The following is a 20068-nucleotide window of genomic DNA, read 5'->3' as shown; positions in this document are numbered from 1 at the left end:
AGGGTATGTTGTGAATATTATTCAGATTATACTATGCCTAGCATGAAAGTTCTGGCAAGACTGCATAACTTGATTGTTGCCAGCCCCTCCCCCAATACAGTAAGAAATTTGGATTCTAAACATTTGAAGTATTACTATATTGAAATTTCTAGTGGAGGTGCAGGCCTGTTATTTTGCTTCCTATCTCTTCATAAAGAAAGCAAATGAACTGAGTTATCAAAACAAGGTAACTTTTATTATATATATAGCTAAACAAGAAAAGAGAGTCACAAATAATTTAAAAATGTAAGTTTGAATAGTTGTAGTAGTAGATATGTACCCACTTACATATAAACAATAAAACAATGAACGACTCAGAAATGACATAATGAAAATTCTACAGGGGCCAGAACTCATTTTTGAGTGTGGTTTTACAGAGTACGTTTTCAGCATTTTGAAATGTAAATTGTATAATGCTAAAGGAGTAGTTCTATAATAATTTAATTCCTTGATTGTCTTTATCAACACACTCTAAAATAAAGGATGACCAGAATTTTTGAGAAGAAGAAAATGATAAACATCTCTTTTGTTTATTATTTTAGAAATTAAACACTACATCAATTAGGTAAATTAATGACAAACGTGTTGAGCATTTCTACATGCCAGACGTTATAAAAGGTATTGCAGATTCAACCATGGGTTTAAGTCTTGATCCTTGTCTTGAAAGACCTTTTAATGTAGTAAACTGCTGATTAAAAATAGGACTAGATTGAATGAAGTAGATAGTGTATCAGAAAGAAAATCATCACAGAGAATTTCAGAATATTTTCCATTTCTAGCATTTCATTTGGTTCTTACTGTTTCTGTTTTTCTGCCGAGTTTTCATGCATTGAAAGTGTTTTGTTTTACTACGTTATTTTTTTAAATTTCTCTTATATTTATTTAGTCTTGTGAATGTTGAACAAAGGCATTTTGATGAGCTATAATTGACATACAACATTGTGTACGTTTAAGGTGTACATGTTGATTTGAGACATTTATATGTTATTTTGCCACCATAGCATTACCTAGCACATCTATCATATCACAATAATAGCCACTTTAAAATGCTTGCTGTTAGGTCCAACATGGTTTATATTGGAGTTGGAATTGATTTTCTTTTTTCTTGAAACTGTGATCTGTTTTGGGGGGAGGGGTTCTTTGTATATCAGATAATTTTGGATTGTGTACTGCACATTTGTGTATTAACGTACGGAGATTTATTATATTCTGTTATTTTTCTCCAGTGATTATTTTTTGTTTTGTTTTCAGTGGGTAATTTTCTTAGGAGGGTTTGTGCTGAAAAATCTGCTTTGTGACAAGTATGTACTCCCCACCAGAGTCTTGTCTCCTTTTGCTCATTCCCCAGTACCTTCAAGGTAGTTGATTTTTCTACTTAGGTTTTATAGTTGTTTACCGTGGGGAGGGGGTGTTGAGTAGGGTCTTAGTCCATTATATCTACAAGTGGAACTGATAATTGAGTTTTGAGATTGGAAGTGGTTAACAAAACTGGTGGCTTGATAAAAACTGGCACATCTGGGGCTTCCCTGGTGGCGCAGTGGTTGAGAGTCCGCCTGCCGATGCAGGGGACACGGGTTCGTGCCCCGGTCCAGGAGGATCCCACATGCCACGGAGCGGCTGGACCCGTGAGCCATGGCTGCTGAGCCTGCGTGTCTGGAGCCTGTGCTCCACAACGGGAGAGGCCACAACAGTGAGGGCCCACGTACCGCAAAAAGAAAAAAACAAAAATAAAAAACCTGGCACATCTGTCTGATAGAGATAATTTTGTCTGTGTACTTCAGGTTGTCAGGGCCATCATGGTTGGAGAAAGTATCATTTTCAAAATTTTATGATTGAGACATTTCCCTTTCCTGGAAATATATTAACTTACAATGTTTTATTCCACAGATATTTAGTTAGCTATAGAATTGTAAAGCTTTTTTTTTTAATGTTCAAGGTTGTTCATCGTGATCTTAAACCCAGTAATATTTTATACGTGGATGAATCAGCCAATGCAGACTCCATTAGGATCTGTGATTTTGGGTTTGCAAAACAACTTAGAGGAGAAAATGGACTTCTTTTAACTCCATGCTACACTGCAAACTTTGTGGCACCTGAGGTATTCTTTAAAACTTCAGTATTTGCCTTTCATTCTTTTCCTTTAGTTAAATGTATTTGATATCATGTATATGTTATGGTAGGTAGGTAAAAGCTGAGTTATCTTGTCCTTTCCCAGCTATAAAGCTCTTTAAATCATTGAATTCTGATAACTCCCAATATAAATATTCAAACTAATAACTAGCATCTGAAACCAACCTGAATGTAATAATCAGATTATTCTATTCTGCTGGGTTACATGGTGATTTCAGAATCATACCCTTTTAGAGCAGGGCAGAGAGTGAAGATAACCTCACCTTAAACATATTAAATATTCTAAAAGAGGAAACTGAGGCTCAAAATACTTAATATCAGCATTCACTGTGTAACAAAGCCAGGATAGATTTTCAGATATTTTGGTTTGTGCTGAACATGAAGTGATTTATATTGTTTAGCATTATACATAACATGGGCAATGCCATCCCCGATTATCTTTAAGATCTTCTAATTCATGGAGAAAACAGCTTCACAGGGTTTTTTTAATAAGCGGTAGGGTTTTTCTTGGCAAATAACATTCGTATGTAGATCTTAGAAGAGACAGGAAAGGTGAAGATGAGGAAGTCAAGGGGTGCACGTTTCACATTTGGCAAGCTCCAGCAGTCTGTCAGTTCTGATAATGGGGATGGGAGCTTTGACAGTAGCAACTCCCACAGCAGTGAAAGTATGGGTGATGAAAAATGAATCAGGGATGGCATTGGTCATATAGATTGTTTATAAGTTTTCTTTGTAAAAGTCAAGAACTGTTCTTATATGTTATGAATAATGCTAAGTCATATGAATTATCGGATGTTTAACACAAATGAAAATACACAGATATCCTCAGGTTAGAAAAATTGAATTTTCCAAGTCAGAAGAAGAATAAAATAATTTGAGGATGAATTCCTATCTCATGTGCATGTTTTTTTTTGCATTAAATACTAGTCCTTTATGGATAATATTGCACATCAGATATAATACAAGACACAGCATATTTCTTATATTGAAATATCAACAAATCTGTATTTTAATGTAGCTATTAGAAAAATAATATTTCTAGTGATGAAAATAGAAACATAGAAAATAGGAAAATAACTTTCTAATAGTGAAAAGTTCCCATGTTAAAATTTATTAAATCTTCCTTTAAGATGTTAATGTTGAGGAAGAAGTATAACACCTGCTTTACAGGGTTTTTATGATAAGATTTTCCCTGTAAGAAATTGTGTATGTATGCAGAGAATGTGCTCTAATCTATATTTTAATTATATTCATAGAATAATGAATGTACAAATTTTTATCACATTAAAATATATAGAAACTGTATGTCCCAAAACAAAAATTGGGATGCATGCATGATCCAAGAAGGGGTTATTGTACTGCCCCCAGATGTAAGAGATATCTTAGGCATAAAAAATTAGCTTTTCTACGGCATTTTAATGGTTTTATAGAATAGGAAGATAGAAATTTGAGATTAAGGTTCTTCTGTTAAATATAGGGTATACTGTATATTTCTCATTTCATTAAAATGAAAAATATACAGTATGTCTGTGTTTAGATTAATGGTTAGGTAAACATTTTTAGATTAATGGCTAGGTAAACATTTTCCTAGGTAAATGAGTACAAATCTGCAGAGTAGAATACAGCCCATTGATGCTTTTTATCCTAACAGACTTCCATTGTAGTAAGACACTCTCACCATTGTAATAGTGAAGGTTTTCAGGTGGGCATGTGGAGACCACTTGTCTGTAACTAATGCCTCTAGTGTCTGAACTACCTTTGGCTAGGTTATAATTTGTATTTTCAAAATGCTTTGAAAAGTTTTATTATCAAGAGCTGAAGCCTCTGCTAGCAATCAATGCATATTTGTAAATTGTTATAAATGTAAAACAGGTTTGGGGTAAGATTTGTTTCTAAAATTTCAGACCCCTTCAAAAATTATTAGTGAAGTGAAATGCATTATCTTTTCAACTAGAATCAGAAAGATTCAAGTATCCATGCAGATATTTGAATAAATAATAGCATTTATGAGAGTATAAATTCATTATTCATCACAGTTCATTAAGATCCCTTATTTGCTAAAAGAGAAACTAATTAGTAGTACTAATTTCAGCTGAACAATAAGGAATATTCATTCACTTTTTTGATATGCATCAATTCAGTCAACCTCTTAAGGCTTATTTACTTAATAGATGTGCTTTTGTACTATACCTATGTCACAAAAATTAATGTATCTCAAAAAATATTTATTCTTTTATAAAAGCAAATCTATCATATTATTCAACTGACATTTAATGTCTACTGAGGTCTAAGAATGATCCTGAACTAAAGGAATTTACAATATATTGGATGGATGCTATGCCTGCAACTCTTTTTAAAAAGTAAATGTGAAATTACCCTGCTTTGCTCTGGCTTTAGGCTGTCATATGTTTTCCTCCAAATATGAATTTATCTGAATGAGCATCTCTGTCTATTTTACATTTTGATGATTTGGGAAGCCAAATGAGAGAGAAAGTAAAGTCATTAACTACTTTAATTTTGACTTCTATCTTCTTTGTATTTAACTTGATGCAAGTAAGAAGGTATGAAGCATGTTACTTTCTACATTGTACTCTTTCCTTCATCCCGCTACCTTGCCTTTTTTTTTTATGGCTGTATGTTCTTACTATTAATAGGACATTGAGATCTAGAACAAAAGTAGACTGCCTCTTCTTTACAGCTACAAAATGGGTTTAAGTGTGTGGTAAAGCTAAACCAAGTTTTTCATGATTGATCCTAATTAGATTAAGCAATATGATCCCTCCAGTGCCTTTCTTCTCATTAACTCTGTAGGTTTTGGGAGTATGAAATACCTATAGCTGACTCACTGATTAACCCTTGCCTGTCCAACTAGTTCACTAAGCAGTCCCTCAGCCTTGGCTTTGCATTGGATCATCCGGGAACCTTTAAAAATATTGTCCTAAGGGAACCAGGGAAAACATGGTGATGCCCAGAACTGCAAGAAATGATGAGAGGGCTTCCCTGATGTAGCAGTGGTTAAGAATCCTCCTGCCAATGCAGGGGACATGGGTTCGAGCCCTGGTCCGGGAAGATCCAACATGCCGCAGAGCAACTAAGCCTGTGCACCACAACTACTGAGCCTGTGCTCTAGAGCCTGTGCTCCACAACTACTGAAGCCCACAAGCCACAACTACTGAAGTCCACATGCCTAGAGCCCATGCTCCACAACAAGAGAAGCCACTGCAATGAGAAGCCCGTGCACCGCAACGAAGAGTAACCCCCACTCACCGCAACTAGAGAAAGCCTGCGCACAGCAACAAAGACCCAATGCAGCCAAGAATTATAAATAAATTAAATAAATAAATGTATTTTAAAAAAAAAGGAAGTGATGAGAAAAGGAAAGAGATAAGGGAAAAAAGCAGGAGAGGTTTATGTTTCACTAGAGGATGCCAGGTTAGGCTTATCGTGATGTGAATTGTTTAGCTCTACCTCATTATTTATTAAGGCCTTTGTAGTCTCCACTAGTGTTATTTACATAAGCCAGTTAAATAGGTATTTTGATAGCCTATTCAGCTTCCCAAGTTTGCAGATACGTGTGCTCTTATAAATACACTTTGACTATGAAAAAAACATTATATCTTGAATTTTAAGTTAGTTAGATACGTATTATTCAAGTCTGGCCATTGTCAAAGCTAAACATTAATATTTTTAGCCTTTTATAAATGAAATGTCCATTCTGGTGGTTATACAGTCCCCAGTGTTAACGCATTAATAATGTTTCTATTTTGTTCCTATGTCTAAAGGCTTTAGCAGTGGGCTTGTTTTTCTAAATTTAAAAAAAGGCCTCATTTCACCTCAGACTAGCTATTAACTTCACAGAGAATATTCACATGAATATATAATAAATATGTTATTTGATTTTTATTAATACTAGTCTCAAAAGAAAAAAGCTACCTAAATTATTATATGAAAAATTAACAAAACCATTCAGAATTTATCAAATGTGTGTTTGTGATCCAGAAATATACTGATTTTTTTTAAGACATGAGCCTTGTATATAAAATATAAATTCATCTTGCTTTCATGAGATTATATATTATCTTACCACCTCTTGTGTAATAAGGAGGCAATTGTCATAGGTATTAAAATCACAGACACTAGAGTAAGAATGCCTGCTCCACTACTCACTAGTTTTGTGATATTGGGCAAATTACTTACCATTTACGTCAGTTTCCTCATCTTCAAAATGGAAGTAATATCTATCTCATAGAGTCAGTGTTAGGGTTAAAAGACAGTACTCTGTGTAGAATATATTAAGCTCTCTATACATATTATTTTAAATTTTGATGTGTCTGGATTTCCTGAGAGGAGGAGTGAAAGCTCATTGAGGTCAGGGATCATATCTTTAAAGGCTGTTTTTTTGTATCACTCATGTTGCTTAATCACATTAATAGCCACTTATTGAATGCTTGTTAATTGCAAAAGACTTTCCCTTTAACATTGTGAATTTATTTTTGAAAAGATTAAAATGAGCTAAATTGTGAACATTTGTGAGATTATTAGAAGCACAACTTTCTTTTAGATGAGAAAACTGAGTTTATACTGAGTAGTACCAGATGAGTATTTCTTTCTCAGGTTCTTATGCAACAAGGCTATGATGCTGCTTGTGATATTTGGAGTCTGGGAGTCCTTTTTTACACAATGTTGGCTGGGTAAGAAATTTATATACTCAAATTAATTCACATCATTATTTGAATTTCACCTGTATATTTTCATCTAGAAAGAGGACAGATGAAAATAACCTTAAGGAAAATGCTATCAATATTTCAAAATATTATATACTTATAAAATTAAAAAAACATAAGGTGTTTAAGGAGGCATTATTTAGATATATAATTAAAAGATTGTTCAGTTAGAACTAAAACTTCAAAATAAAGCATTTATTTTTATTTTGATATTTTACATTTGAGTGCATTACTTTTTGAAAATGTTTACTTGAGCATGAAATAATTTCATGGTTCAGCAGATGCTTACCCCTGAACTTGCTGGTGTTAATTTTTTTTAAGTACTTGAATTTTGGTTCTCTTGGCAATAGAGATTTAGTAAGATCGAGCTTTATAACAAAGCTAAATAAAGTGGTAACAATACTAAACTACAGAAACACGCACAGCTGCCTTCTTTTAAAAGGATAAAGAAATACTAAAAAATGTAACCATTGGATTGTGTTAATATTGTTAATTTATAAATAATACAAGTGCTGTTTTAATAATGAGTAGCACTTTTATTTAGGAGTAAAAATGTGTAGCCGTAGATAAAGGCTAGGTTTAGCAAAGTCTAATGTGTAGAATGAAATTTGAAGAATTATAATATAATTGTACTTAGGTGTGAGTTTTTAAAGAAGCCATTTAGTATAATTAAATATGCTTGATGTAGCAGGAGCTTTATAAAGATAAGTTATGAAAATGCTGACTCTAAATTATTTATTGGCTTGGTGATAATTACATGTCAGTATATTCCACGTACTTTTAGACATAGGCAAAATAGTTATAGACCACAGCAAGTGCTAAAGTTAAGGGTAGCTCAAGTTTTCATGTGAACAGCAATCAGCAGTATTGGTTTCAAACCATGGGATACAATTTCTAGATAGCTGCTTTCAAATATTTACTTTATGACTAAACAAAACATTTTGTGTGTGTGCATATGTATGTGTGTTTTTGTCAACTTAATGGTTACATGAGAGAATTAACACATTAACATATTAAGACATCTTCCTCATACTTTTTAACCATAAGTCTTTCTGTTCCCAAATTTGAATACCATTTTTAGTTCCATTTGTTACAATGGTATAAAACTGATCACTTTTTGTCATTCTATAATTATTTTTTAAACTATTTTAACTTCATACAATGTATTTGTCTTCCTGTCTGTGAATACTGATCCATGTAATAATTTTAATGGCTATAGAGGATTTTTCTGTTACATTGATATAAATATTTAACCAGTTTTTCATAAACATTAATTAAAACTATTGTTAACTTGTTTTCACTGATAATATTGATAAAATGCTAATGAATAAATTTGAGCCAATTCAATAAATATATTATGAATATATAAAATTAACAATTTCTTCATAGTAGGTATATTTGGTTTGCTAACTTATGCCCGTGAGAATATAAAATTTGCATGTTTCATTCTGGTCTGATTTTCAGAATGTAGAGCTACATAAAAAGCTACCTTTATTTTATTTTACATTGATTAACTGATCAAAGGCAAAAAAAATGATTGCTGTAGGCAAGACTCTTCATTTTATTAAATAATTCATTAGGATTAAGTTTATTGTTTGAAATATAAAATTTGATATGAACAGTAAAGGGAAATTTTAGGTGGTATTCTTAATTTGCTATAGTAAATATATTCTTGTAGTTCTATACTCATCACTTTCAATTAGATTTAATATATATGTTAGGCCCTTATGTATACTTAAATCTTTTTTTATAATAGATATACTCCATTTGCTAATGGCCCCAATGATACTCCTGAAGAGATACTGCTGCGTATAGGCAATGGAAAGTTCTCTTTGAGTGGTGGAAACTGGGACAGTATTTCAGATGGAGCAAAGGTATAAATTATAGATGTTTTGTTTTGTTGAATTACTGTTAATTCCTGAAATCTTTAAGTTATAGCCTAGTCTGCATTCGCAGAGTATCTGATGGTGTTTTATGTCAGTATTTGTTTTTAAATCACAGTATTTGTTTTTAAGTCAACTCACATATATGTGTGGATTGAAGAAGACAAAGGCTGAATTTTTTTTTTTTTTTTTGCCATGCTTCTGGGACACATTTCTCTCTTATCAGTTCACATGTGATCAGGGAATATAAACCACTTCCAGTATTAACCAAAACCAAAAATGTAAATCTACTGAGGAAAAATACATAAAGCCAACTAAAGTTGGTTTCTGCATTTAATATGTTTTTACACATCATATCTTCTTTAGCACAGACATTGACTAGTGATTATGTAGGTGATTTTTATATGTTAACTTATTCTTAGAGAATATACAAACGTTTTATCAGTTGTACCTAGATATATACGATTGATGGCTAAGAGCTGTTCAATAGAAATGTTCAATATGCAAGCCACGTATGTAATTTTAAAATTTCTAGTAGTCACATTAAAAAAAAAATAAACAGGCAAAATTAATGTTAATAATATATTTTATTTAACCTGGTATATCCAAAATATTTCAACATCTAATCAATATTTTAAAAATTAGTGAGATTTTACATTCTTTTTTCATACCAATTTTTCAAATTCTTGTGTGTATTTTATACTTATAGCCCGTCTGAATTTGGACGTACCTACATTTTAAAAGTGCTTAATAGCCACAGGTGGCTAGTGGCTGTCGTTATTAGTGAAGTTTCAAAGTAACTGGCCTTACTTAATTTAGGGAAAAAATAATAGGTCAAGGCTTGAATATTAATTCTTACATTTATAGTCTAAAAATTTTAAGTTTTAAAACAACAACCCAAAGTTGTCAGCATGTGGTTTATAGGGCCCTGAAGCTTTTAAGCTACATTTTGAAGTAGAAAACATTTTAAGACAAAAGGATTTGCTTGTATTTAATATCTGCTAATGATAAAACCTAATTGTCTCAGGGACATTAGCTAATCTGTAGGATACATTATGTAGTAAATCTTGTATCCTGATCACTGTAGAATAAAAAAATCAGGGATTTGATTATCATTACCTTTCAAACATTAGAAACACAGGGAGGGGATTGTGTTTGGATCTTAGCCATAACACAAGTGTGCTGTGTGGTGTAGTAAAAGGAACACCTGATTGGAAGCCAAGAGAACTGAGTGCTAGTTTTTGATCTACTAACTGCCTGCCTCAGTTTGCTCATCTGTAAAATTTGGGGATTAAGTTCTCCCTTTGGTTCCTTCCAATTCCAAAATTCCATTTCTATGCAATTTGGTTTATTTATAATTTGTCAGATTTCCCTTTATAAAGTGATTTAAACTACTAATATTATTCATTAAATATATGTATTTTCTAATCAGCCAGGTCATGCGTCAAAAAGTACATTTTCCCAAGGAACAATTCCAATGTTTAAAGCTATACACATGAATCTCTTGTGTTCCTCTAAAAAAAAATAACTAGCAACAGTGAATCTAATGCTGAAATAGAGATTTATATGCCACTTGTGCTTAGATTTTTGGTTTTCCATGTTCTATGTGTTTTATGTTTGCGTCTGTGTAATGCTTAAGGAATAATAGATATCAAAATTCAGTTTTATTCTTACCTCATTTAGTCTGATATTCTGGAGAAATTAACATAGAAAAATATATTGGGGGATGTTGAAATATTTCACAAGGTCTTTCATGTATTCCCTTTTTATGGATTAAATTACTTTAGTTCTGTCTTTGGAATTTTTCTGAAAATGGTGGTAGATTACTGAGCAAATGAGCTATATGAACTTTAAAAAAAATCTGTACATTTTAACAGTTCGATAATTTCTTGTCTGTTTTAAATTAGTGATGAAGGTAAACTATTGTTCAGTTACCCATAACTCCTTATACTAGTTCCCTTTAGTTGGGAGAACTGTAACATTTACTGTCACCTCATGACAATTGTTTTACTCAATTATAGTTCCTTATAAGTTGTTTTTCCCTCCAGTGCTTTTCTTGACATTGGTGAGTATCACTATCAGAAGCATATAGAAAATGATTCTGTTTGCCTCCTGTCCATGCACAGTTCCTAGAATTTGTTCATTCAATTAAATGGGGTGGGGGTGGGGGTGATAGTGGAAGTCATGTTAGCTTTGTGTGTCTTATTGCTACAATAGTTTCAGCATTGAGAACATTGACATTGCTGCTTCCCTTTTGTTAAACAGTGGGGACAAGGAGAAGAATCTGGTAAACAAAACAAAAGTAGAAGAGGCAAGAGAGTAATGAAATTTTCATGGTGTCACAATATATTAAAAATAAACACAGTAATACCTGATTAATTACAAGGCATTTCTATCTAAATTTTACAATAATTTAAGTAAGTAAAATGTCACTTATTTCAAATACATACACCCTTGACCAAAAAAAGAATTGCCCAGTAGAAGTTTTTACAGGACGGTTATTTGTGGCTTCCTCCCTTGCCTTCTTTAAAAAGAGCAACTTGTGCTTTTCCTCAACTGCATTCCTATTACTGCATTGTATGTACTTTTATTAGAGTATTAGTACTTAATCACTTTCTCCCTGGTTATATATTCATTTGTATGCATTTTTACTTTTCCCACTCAGGGAGCTTTAAATGTCATATTCACTTTTGCATTTCCTATCATACCTAGCATAATAAATACTTAATTGAATACTCTTTTCACAAGCTATTTAATCTTTTCCTCAAGTATACCTTGCATTGTTAATTTACACTCTAAGCTTTTTTTTGTCCAATATAGAAATATAAATATTTTCCTATTGTGAATGACTATAAATTTGAAATAAGTGGTCGGTTTTTTTTGATTAATCAATATAATGCCAATTTATAATAACACCAAGTTCTCATTATATGTGGGTCATTTCTTGAGCACTCTGAACTGTTACATTGACATACAGTACTTGCCCACTCCCATGCCAACATTACACTACTTTTATTTTAAAAGTCTTGTTATTGCATAAATAAGTCTCCACACCTTATCACTACCACATCTTCTTCCTCTTCAAAATTGTCTTGGCTGTTTTGGTTCTTTCTTTTTTTTTTATACAGCAGGTTCTTATTAGTCATCAGTTTTATACACATCAGTGTATACATGTCAATCCCAATCGCCCCATTCATCACACCACCACCCCCAGCCCCCCGCGGCTTTCCCCCTTTGGTGTCCATATGTTTGTTCTCTACATGTGTGTCTCAATTTCTTCCCTGCAAACCAGTTCATCTGTACCATTTTTCTAGGTTCCACATACCTGCGTTAATATACGGTATTTGTTTTTCTCTTTCTGACTTACTTCACTCTGTATGACAGTCTCCAGATCCATCCACATCTCAACAAATGACCCAATTTCATTCCTTTTTATGGCTGAGTAATATTCTATTGTATATATGTACCACTGTGAATGGCTATAAATTCGAAATAAGTGGTCAGGTTTTATGTAAATATTTCTTTACCATTTTTGGCTTGAAGTTGCTTTTAAGTGAAGTTTTTTGTTCACATATTTAAAAGTCATAGATTTCTAGAGCTAGGTGGGATCTGGTCCATCATTTTGCAGAGAGATAAACCAAGGTGTGCAGAATTTATCTTGTCCATGGTCATACACTGAGTGGCATAGCTGGAATTGATTTTCATTCCAGTACTCTTTTCAGTCTACCACATGTTAGGGAAGACTTTCTGGAGGAAGAAAGGCTTGATTAGCTTGGATTATGTGGATGGAATGGAGAAGAAAGAGGTCTATAACCCTTTAAGGCTCAGAGGAAAGGTGTTATCATTCACCTACTTCTTTCCTATAATATGGAAATTAAGTATACCAAAGCTTATTACTTGTTACTTAGTCTATATTGAACAGCAGCTTTACAGTTAAAACACTATATTGAAATGTAAGGCTGGACACTATAAAACTCTTAGAGGAAAACATAAGCAGAACACTCTTTGGCATAAATTGCAGCAAGATCTTTTTTGATCCACCTCCTAGAGTAATGAAACTAAAAACAAAAATAAACAAGTGAGGTCTAATTAAACTTAAAAGCTTTTGCACAGCAAAGGAAACCATAAACAAAACAAAAAGACAGCCTTCAGAATGGGAGAAAATATTGGCAAATGGAGCAACCAACAAGGGATTAATCTCCAAAATATATGAACAGCTCATGTAGCTCAATATCAAAAAAACAAACAACTCAATCAAAAAGTGGGTGGAAGATCTAAATAGACATTTCTCCAAAGAAGACATGCAGGTGGCAAAAAAAAGCTCATAAAAAGATGCTCAACATCACAAATTATTAGAGAAGTGCAAATCAAAACTGCAATGAGGTATCACCTCACACCGGTCAGAATGGCCATCATCGAAAAATCTACAAACAATAAATGCTGGAGAGGGTGTGGAGAAAAGAGAACCCTCCTACACTGTTGTTGGGAATGTAAATTGGTACAGCCACTATGGAGAACAGTATGGAGCTTCTTTAAAAAAAACTAGAAATAGAGCTACCATACGACCCAGCAATCCCCACTCCTGGGCATATACCCAGACAAAACCATAATTCAAAATGATAGATGCACCCCAATGTTCATTGCAACACTATTTACAATAGCCAGGACATGGTAGCAATCTAAATGCCCATCAACAGAGGGATGGATAAAGAATATGTGGTACATATGTGCAATGGAATATTACTCAGCCATAAAAAAGAACAAAATAATGCCAACTGCAGCAACATGGATGGACCTAGAGATTATCATACTGAGTGAAGTAAGTCAGAGGAAGACAAATATCATATGATATCACTTATATGTGGAATCTAAAAAAAGGTACAAATAAACTTATTTACAAAATAGATGTAGAGTCACAGATGTAGAAAACAAACTTACAGTTACCAGGGGATAATGGGGGGGGATGAATTTGGAGATTGGGATTGACATATACACACTACTATATGTAAAATAGATAACTAATAAGAACCTGCTGTATAGCACAAGGAATTCTACTCAATACTCTGTAATGACCTATATGGGAAAATAATGTAAAAAAAAAAAAAGATTGGATATATGATGTATGTATAACTGATTCACTTTGCTGTACACCTGAAACTAACACAACATTGTAAATCAACTATACTCCAATAAAAATTTAAAACAAAAACGAAAACACTATACTGAAATACTTCTAGAACTTCTAGTACTATAGCTTTCAAACACCTTGTGCCAAATAATACTAGAGAAAGACTACAATGTCTAAACAAAGCTAGGGAAATGCACTAGCAAATTCAATAATTAGAATTTTATTCTTATTTAATTGTGAGGGATAATTTGTTGTTACCTTTAATCAGGGCAGAAAGTGTTACTTATGTATGGAACTCAGTCTTTTATACTGAGGAAGTATGAATTGTAATACATTTGACCAAATTAAAATGCTTGCAGTATAATTAGTAATAACTGCAGTGAAAATAATGGTTTATCTCAGTCACATGATTAAATTTGAAATAGAAGTGATGAATTATTAATCAGTAGTTTCCAAGCTTTAATGAATTTGCCATCTGAGTACTGTGAGAAGAATAGGAAAATTGCTATTCTCCCGTATTAGTGTTTGTTCAAAGAATTTAGAGTTTTGCTGACTTTTACTTAAAATGGATATTAAAAAAATAGGAAATCTTTAAGTCTAGATTAGATTAAGTTAATCATTTTAATTAGTAATGGCTTTCTTCCAACTAGATTATCTAACTAAATACCCAGTGATTGTATATAAGTGATCATTCTTGTCATAGCTCAGTATCTTTTCTTAAAACTGGCCAACACGACTATATCTACTTTGAAAAAAGTGCAAAATTATTCATAATGTAGGGACAGATTTTTGTGTACTGTGGGTGAGCTCATTTTCCTCTTAGCTATCAAGAAAATTCAGTGAATATTACCTAAGATAATGACACATTTGCTTTTTCATCTGTCATCCATCCTCTCGTCATTCTGTCAAGGAGATTTTACTTATTTTTCAGGGAGATTAAAAAGAAGTAAGATAGATTAAGCCCTATTAAAACAACTTCAAGTTCTTTAAAAGAAAGTAGCAAAATGTTGATACTGTGCTATGAAGCTATTTGATATTGTAAACTAAACAGCATTTTGTTCATCTTTCCAAGGAAACAATAATTAAAAAGTTTTATAAGCATTTAGGATATGGCCATGTTTACTGCATTTTCATTTTCATTTAAGGAGAATCCACTTTGTTTTTGGAAATCAGTCTTTGTCTCCAAATATAAATTGACAATTTCAGTCTTATATAACTTAGCTGAATTTTACCCCAGAAATAATTATATCCTTTTTGCTTTAACAGGGTTCACCATATATCACAGTTTGCTTGGAACAGTCCTGGTTTATGCCTTTGGCTCTCAACTTTCCCATTTTGGATAACAAATTGTATGGCCATCTTAGCTTTAACTGTCCTTAATTTCAGTTAAATTTTTTCAATGAATACATAATAAAGCAATATTGTTGAACTTTGTTATGAAAAACTGATTTTTTTTTCTGAAACAGATTTTGATATTTTTCATGAATGCTTACTTAGTGCTGTGAACATTGAGCACTTATTGTGTGTATATGATAGTTATTACTTTAGAAAGAAAGCAGCAATTAATTATGTAAAATTCAGACATCAATACTGAGTTTAATAGGGAAGATTGAGAGGTAGTATAGTTTAGTACTTATGAGCCAGACTCTGACTGACTGCCTGGATGCCTATCCTTACTTACTAGTTATGTGTTACATACTTAAAAGCTATGTGACCTTGGGAATGGTGCTTAACCTCTTCATGCCTTAGTTTTCACATCTGTAAAGTGAAGATAGTAATAGTACCTACCTCAGGGTTGTTATGAAGATAAACCAGGTTAATAAATGTAGCACATAGTCATAATAAGTGTTCAGTTAGTGTTAGCTAATATCATTAAGAATGTATAAAACACTTTGATGATCAAATGTTAATCTTTGAAATTCCCATTAGCAATAAAAACCCTCATGAGTGAAATTAAAGCCATAGTAGTATATTTCAATATTTGTATAGGCCCATCTCCTAAAATTCTTTTTCATTCTCTCACCATCACTACCTGTACCTTTCAGTAAACCCTCAGAATCCACAGGAAAGTACTAAAGCTCAAATAAGGTTTAATGAGGAGCAGAGTAGTGTTAAATCTTAGTATGTATAGTTAGTTTATATGTTGAAACATACTTTGGTGAGTGGGAGTAGAGGAACCTATTGTTTTGGGCTAGACCATTGATTTTTTAAAACAACTTTACTGAGGGGTGCTACACAACAAAATGAGTATATAATTTAATGTCATGACATATTTACACACCAATGAAACCATCACAAAATCAAGATAATAAACATATGCATCACCCCTAAAAGTTTCCTCATGTTCCTTTATAATCCTTCCCTCCTGCCTCACATCCTGAACTCACAATCCCCCGCCCCTCACTCCCTGGCAACCAGGGACCTACTGTCTGATGCTACGGGTTAGTTTACATTTTCTCGAAATGATTATAAATGGAAGCATATAATGTATACTCTTTTTTGTCTCTTTCTCTCATAATTATTTTGAGATTCATCCATGTTGTTGGAGTGTATCAATATTTTGTTACTTTACATCACTGAATAATAATCCATTGTATGGATACACAACAGTTTGTCCATTTACCTGTTGATGGACATTTGGGTTGTTGGCAGTTTTGTGATATTCCAGTAAAGCTGCAGTGAGTATCCATGTGAAAGTGTTTACATGGATGCATGCCTTTCATTTTTGTATGAATACTCAGGAGTAGAATGATTGGATCATATATTTAACTTTTTAAGAAACCACCAAACTGTTTTTTAGTTCCTGTACCATTTTACATTCCCACCAGCAGTGTGTGAGAGTTTTAGTTCTTCCATATCCTTGCCAATACTTGATTTGTTTGTTTTTTTGTTGTTGTTGTTTGTTTTTTTTTTTCTTCTTTGGCCGTACAGCATGTGGGATCTTAGTTCCCCAACCATGGTTTGAACCTGCGCCCCCTGCATTGGAAGTGCGGATTCTTAACCACTGGACCACCAGGGAAGCCCCCACCAACACTTGATAATGATCATTCTTTTTTAATTTTAGCTCTTTTAAAATGTATGTAATGGTATCTCATATTATTTTAATTTGCACTTCCCTAGTAACTAACGATGTTGAGCATTTTTCATGTGCTTACTTGCCATCCATTTATCTTCTTTGAATTGCCCATTGACATCTTTTACCCTCTTCTTTTATTTTGGTCACTTTTTTTATTATTGAGTTTTGAGAGTTCCTAATATAGTCTAGATGTAAGTCCTTTATCAGAGCTATGCCTTACAAATATTTTCTCTCAGTCTATAAATTGTCATTTAATTCTCTTAATTGTTTCTAATGTTGATAAAGACAGTGTTTCACTTTTATTTTCTTCTCTGCAGCATATTTTTGGTGTTATAGCTAAGAAATCTTTGCCTTGCCCAAAATTTCAAGTGTTTGCCCCTGTGTTTTCTTTTAGAAGTTTTATAGTTTTAGGTTTTATCTTTAGATCTATGATACATTTTGATTCAGTATTTGTTTTTGGTGCAAATATATGGTTCAAAACTAAATTTTCCACACAGACACCTGATTATTCTAGCACCATTTGTTGAAAATACTATCCATTCTCTGTGGAATTACATTTCTATCTTGATCAAAAATCAGCTGCCTAAATATGCATGGTTCTATTTCTATAAATTAAGTCCCCTACATATGAACGAGTTCCGCTCCAAGAGCACGTTCATAAGTCCAGTTTGTTCGTAAGTCCAACAAAGTTAGCATAGGTACCCAACTATCAGAATTGGCTCTATAGTACTGTACTGTAATAGCTTTATAATATTTTCCCACAAATGATACATAAAAAATGAACAAACAAAAAAATAAAACATTTTTAATTGTATAGTACCTTGAAAAGTACAGTAGTATAGTACAACAGCTGGCATACAGGGCATTGGCATTGAGTGAAGAGGTAAGAAGCGTTACTGACTGGAGGAGGGAGAGGAGGTGGGAGATGGTAGAGCTGAAGGATCATCAGCAGTAGGAGACAGAGGGAAAGCTGCAATTTCACTCATGCTTGACGTTGATGACACAGGTTCTGGTTCCTTGCTGGATTCAATTTTATCTACCCTCTAGAAAAAATGATCCAGTGATATCTTGGTAGTAGCTCTTTTTTTCTCGTCATAAATGACACAGCACTGGATTGCATTCTGAACGGCTGCTGCAACCTTCGTGTACCATTCTACATTCAGATCCTGTGCCTCAGAAACTAACAGTGCCTCCTCAAATAAAGAAAATCCCCTTGCCATTTCCTGTGTCGTGAATCTCTTTGATTCTTCAGTTACTTCTTCTTCCTATTATCTCTCTTTGTCCTTTCTCTGGGCTTCCAATTCCTGGCGCTTCTTAGCAGTACCAGCTACATCACCACTGCTTTTACACTTACTTCCGGACATCCTGGGCTTGAAATAAAGATACTGTACTACTGTACTCTATACAGTACTGTACAGTAAAGTACACAAAAGCACAGCCACTTGTACATGATTGGACATGCGAATGCATGTTCGCATCTTTGAAAGTTCGCAACTTAAAGGTTTGTATGTGGGGGACTTACTGTACTTTCTATTCTGTTCCATTAATCTGTTTGTCTGTCTTTACTCCGTTGCCACACTGCCTTCATTACTGTTTCTTTATAATTAAGTTTTGAAATTAGGTACTGCTAATCATCCAACCGTTTTCTACTTATTCAGAGTTGTTTTGAAATGTGTCCTTTGCATTTCTTTATGAATTTTAGAGTCAGCTTTTCAGTTTCCACCAAAAAAGGCTACTAGGATTTTGATTGAGATGGGGTTGGATCTATAAGTCAATTGGGGGAGAACTGACATTTTAACAACACTGAGTCTTCTGATCCATGAACATGGTATCTCCTTCCAATTCGTTAGACCTTCTTTAATTTCATCAGTGTTTTATAGTTGTCAATGTACACATCTTACACATCTTTTATTGTGTATTTTACCTGTTTCCTATTTTTCATGCTATCATAAATGGCATTGTTTATAATTTCATGTTCCAATTTTTTTTTGCTGCTAGTATTTAGAAATACAATTTTTTTATATTGAACTTGTATACTACAACTTTGATAAAATGACATTCTAATAGCTTTTTTGTAGGTTTCATCAGTTTTTCAATGTACACAATCATGCCATTCATGAATAAAGAGTTTTAATTCTTTCTCATGGATGTATTTTCTTTATTTTCAGTGGCTAGAACTTGCAGTATAGTGTTACAGAAGTGAAGAGGATGGACATTCTTATTTTGTTCCTGGTCTTGAGGGAAATCATTCATTTTTTTACCATTAAGTATGATGTTGGCTGTGATTTTACATAGATGCTTTTAATTAGGTTGAGGAAGTTCCATTCTGTTCCCAGTTTGATGAACATTTTTCTTAGGGATGGATGTTGGATTTTTTCAAATGCTGTTTGTATATCTGTTGAGGTAAATTACATGTTTTTTTTTTTTTTTTTTATTATAACATTTATAATTACATTGGTTTTCAATTGTTAAACTAACCTTGTATCCCCAGGATAAACACTTCGTCGTGATATGTTATCCTTTTTATATGTACATATAACTGAACTTGATTTGCTAAATTTTTGTTCACAAGTTTTATATTATGTTGATGAGGGATTTTGGTTTGTGGATTTCTTGTAATATCTTTCTGATTTTGGTATCAGGGTAATAATGGCCTCATTAAATGAGTTGGGAAACATTACCTCTTCTTCAATTTTCTGGAAGAATTATTTAGAATTGGAATTGCTTTTAAAATATTTGTTATATTGACCTTAAAAAAAAAACAGAAGAGCCAGTTATTTTACCAGGAAAATGAGTTTATTTGGGGAGAAGCAGAGAATTGCAATTCAGGACAAGCAAACTAGGGCAACCTATAGGCAAGACTCCATTTTAAATGAGGTTTCCTTTATTTATTTTACAGTTATAATTCACCAGTGAATTCATCTGGGCTTGGGGTTTTCTTTATTTCTCCTTGAGTGAGCATTGGTATTCTTTTCCTTTCAAGGAAATTGTTCATTGTTGAATATGATGTCATAAAGTTTTTCATAAAATCTCCTTACTAATCTATTAGTGTCTGTAGACACTGTCGTGATGTCTACTTTCATATTTC

General features: G+C 33.0%; 1 protein-coding gene across 2 annotated transcripts in view; it reads left to right on the top strand.

The window, feature by feature from the left end:
- Positions 1-20068, top strand: part of RPS6KA6 (ribosomal protein S6 kinase A6) — a gene marked incomplete at both ends in the record, with an annotated part of 165886 nt that overhangs the window by 113627 nt on the left and 32191 nt on the right. For both annotated transcript variants that reach the window (XM_082681412.1, XM_082681413.1), the window contains 3 exons: positions 1976-2137; positions 6784-6860; positions 8650-8767. In XM_082681412.1, the coding sequence (XP_082537538.1) occupies positions 1976-2137; positions 6784-6860; positions 8650-8767 (357 nt within the window). The remainder of the gene's footprint in view (positions 1-1975; positions 2138-6783; positions 6861-8649; positions 8768-20068) is intronic.

Source organism: Grampus griseus, assembly GCF_964374135.1.
Source record: "Grampus griseus genome assembly, chromosome: X".
NCBI classification, from domain to species: Eukaryota; Metazoa; Chordata; class Mammalia; order Artiodactyla; family Delphinidae; genus Grampus; species Grampus griseus.
This window is presented reverse-complemented; position numbering and strand designations above follow the sequence as displayed.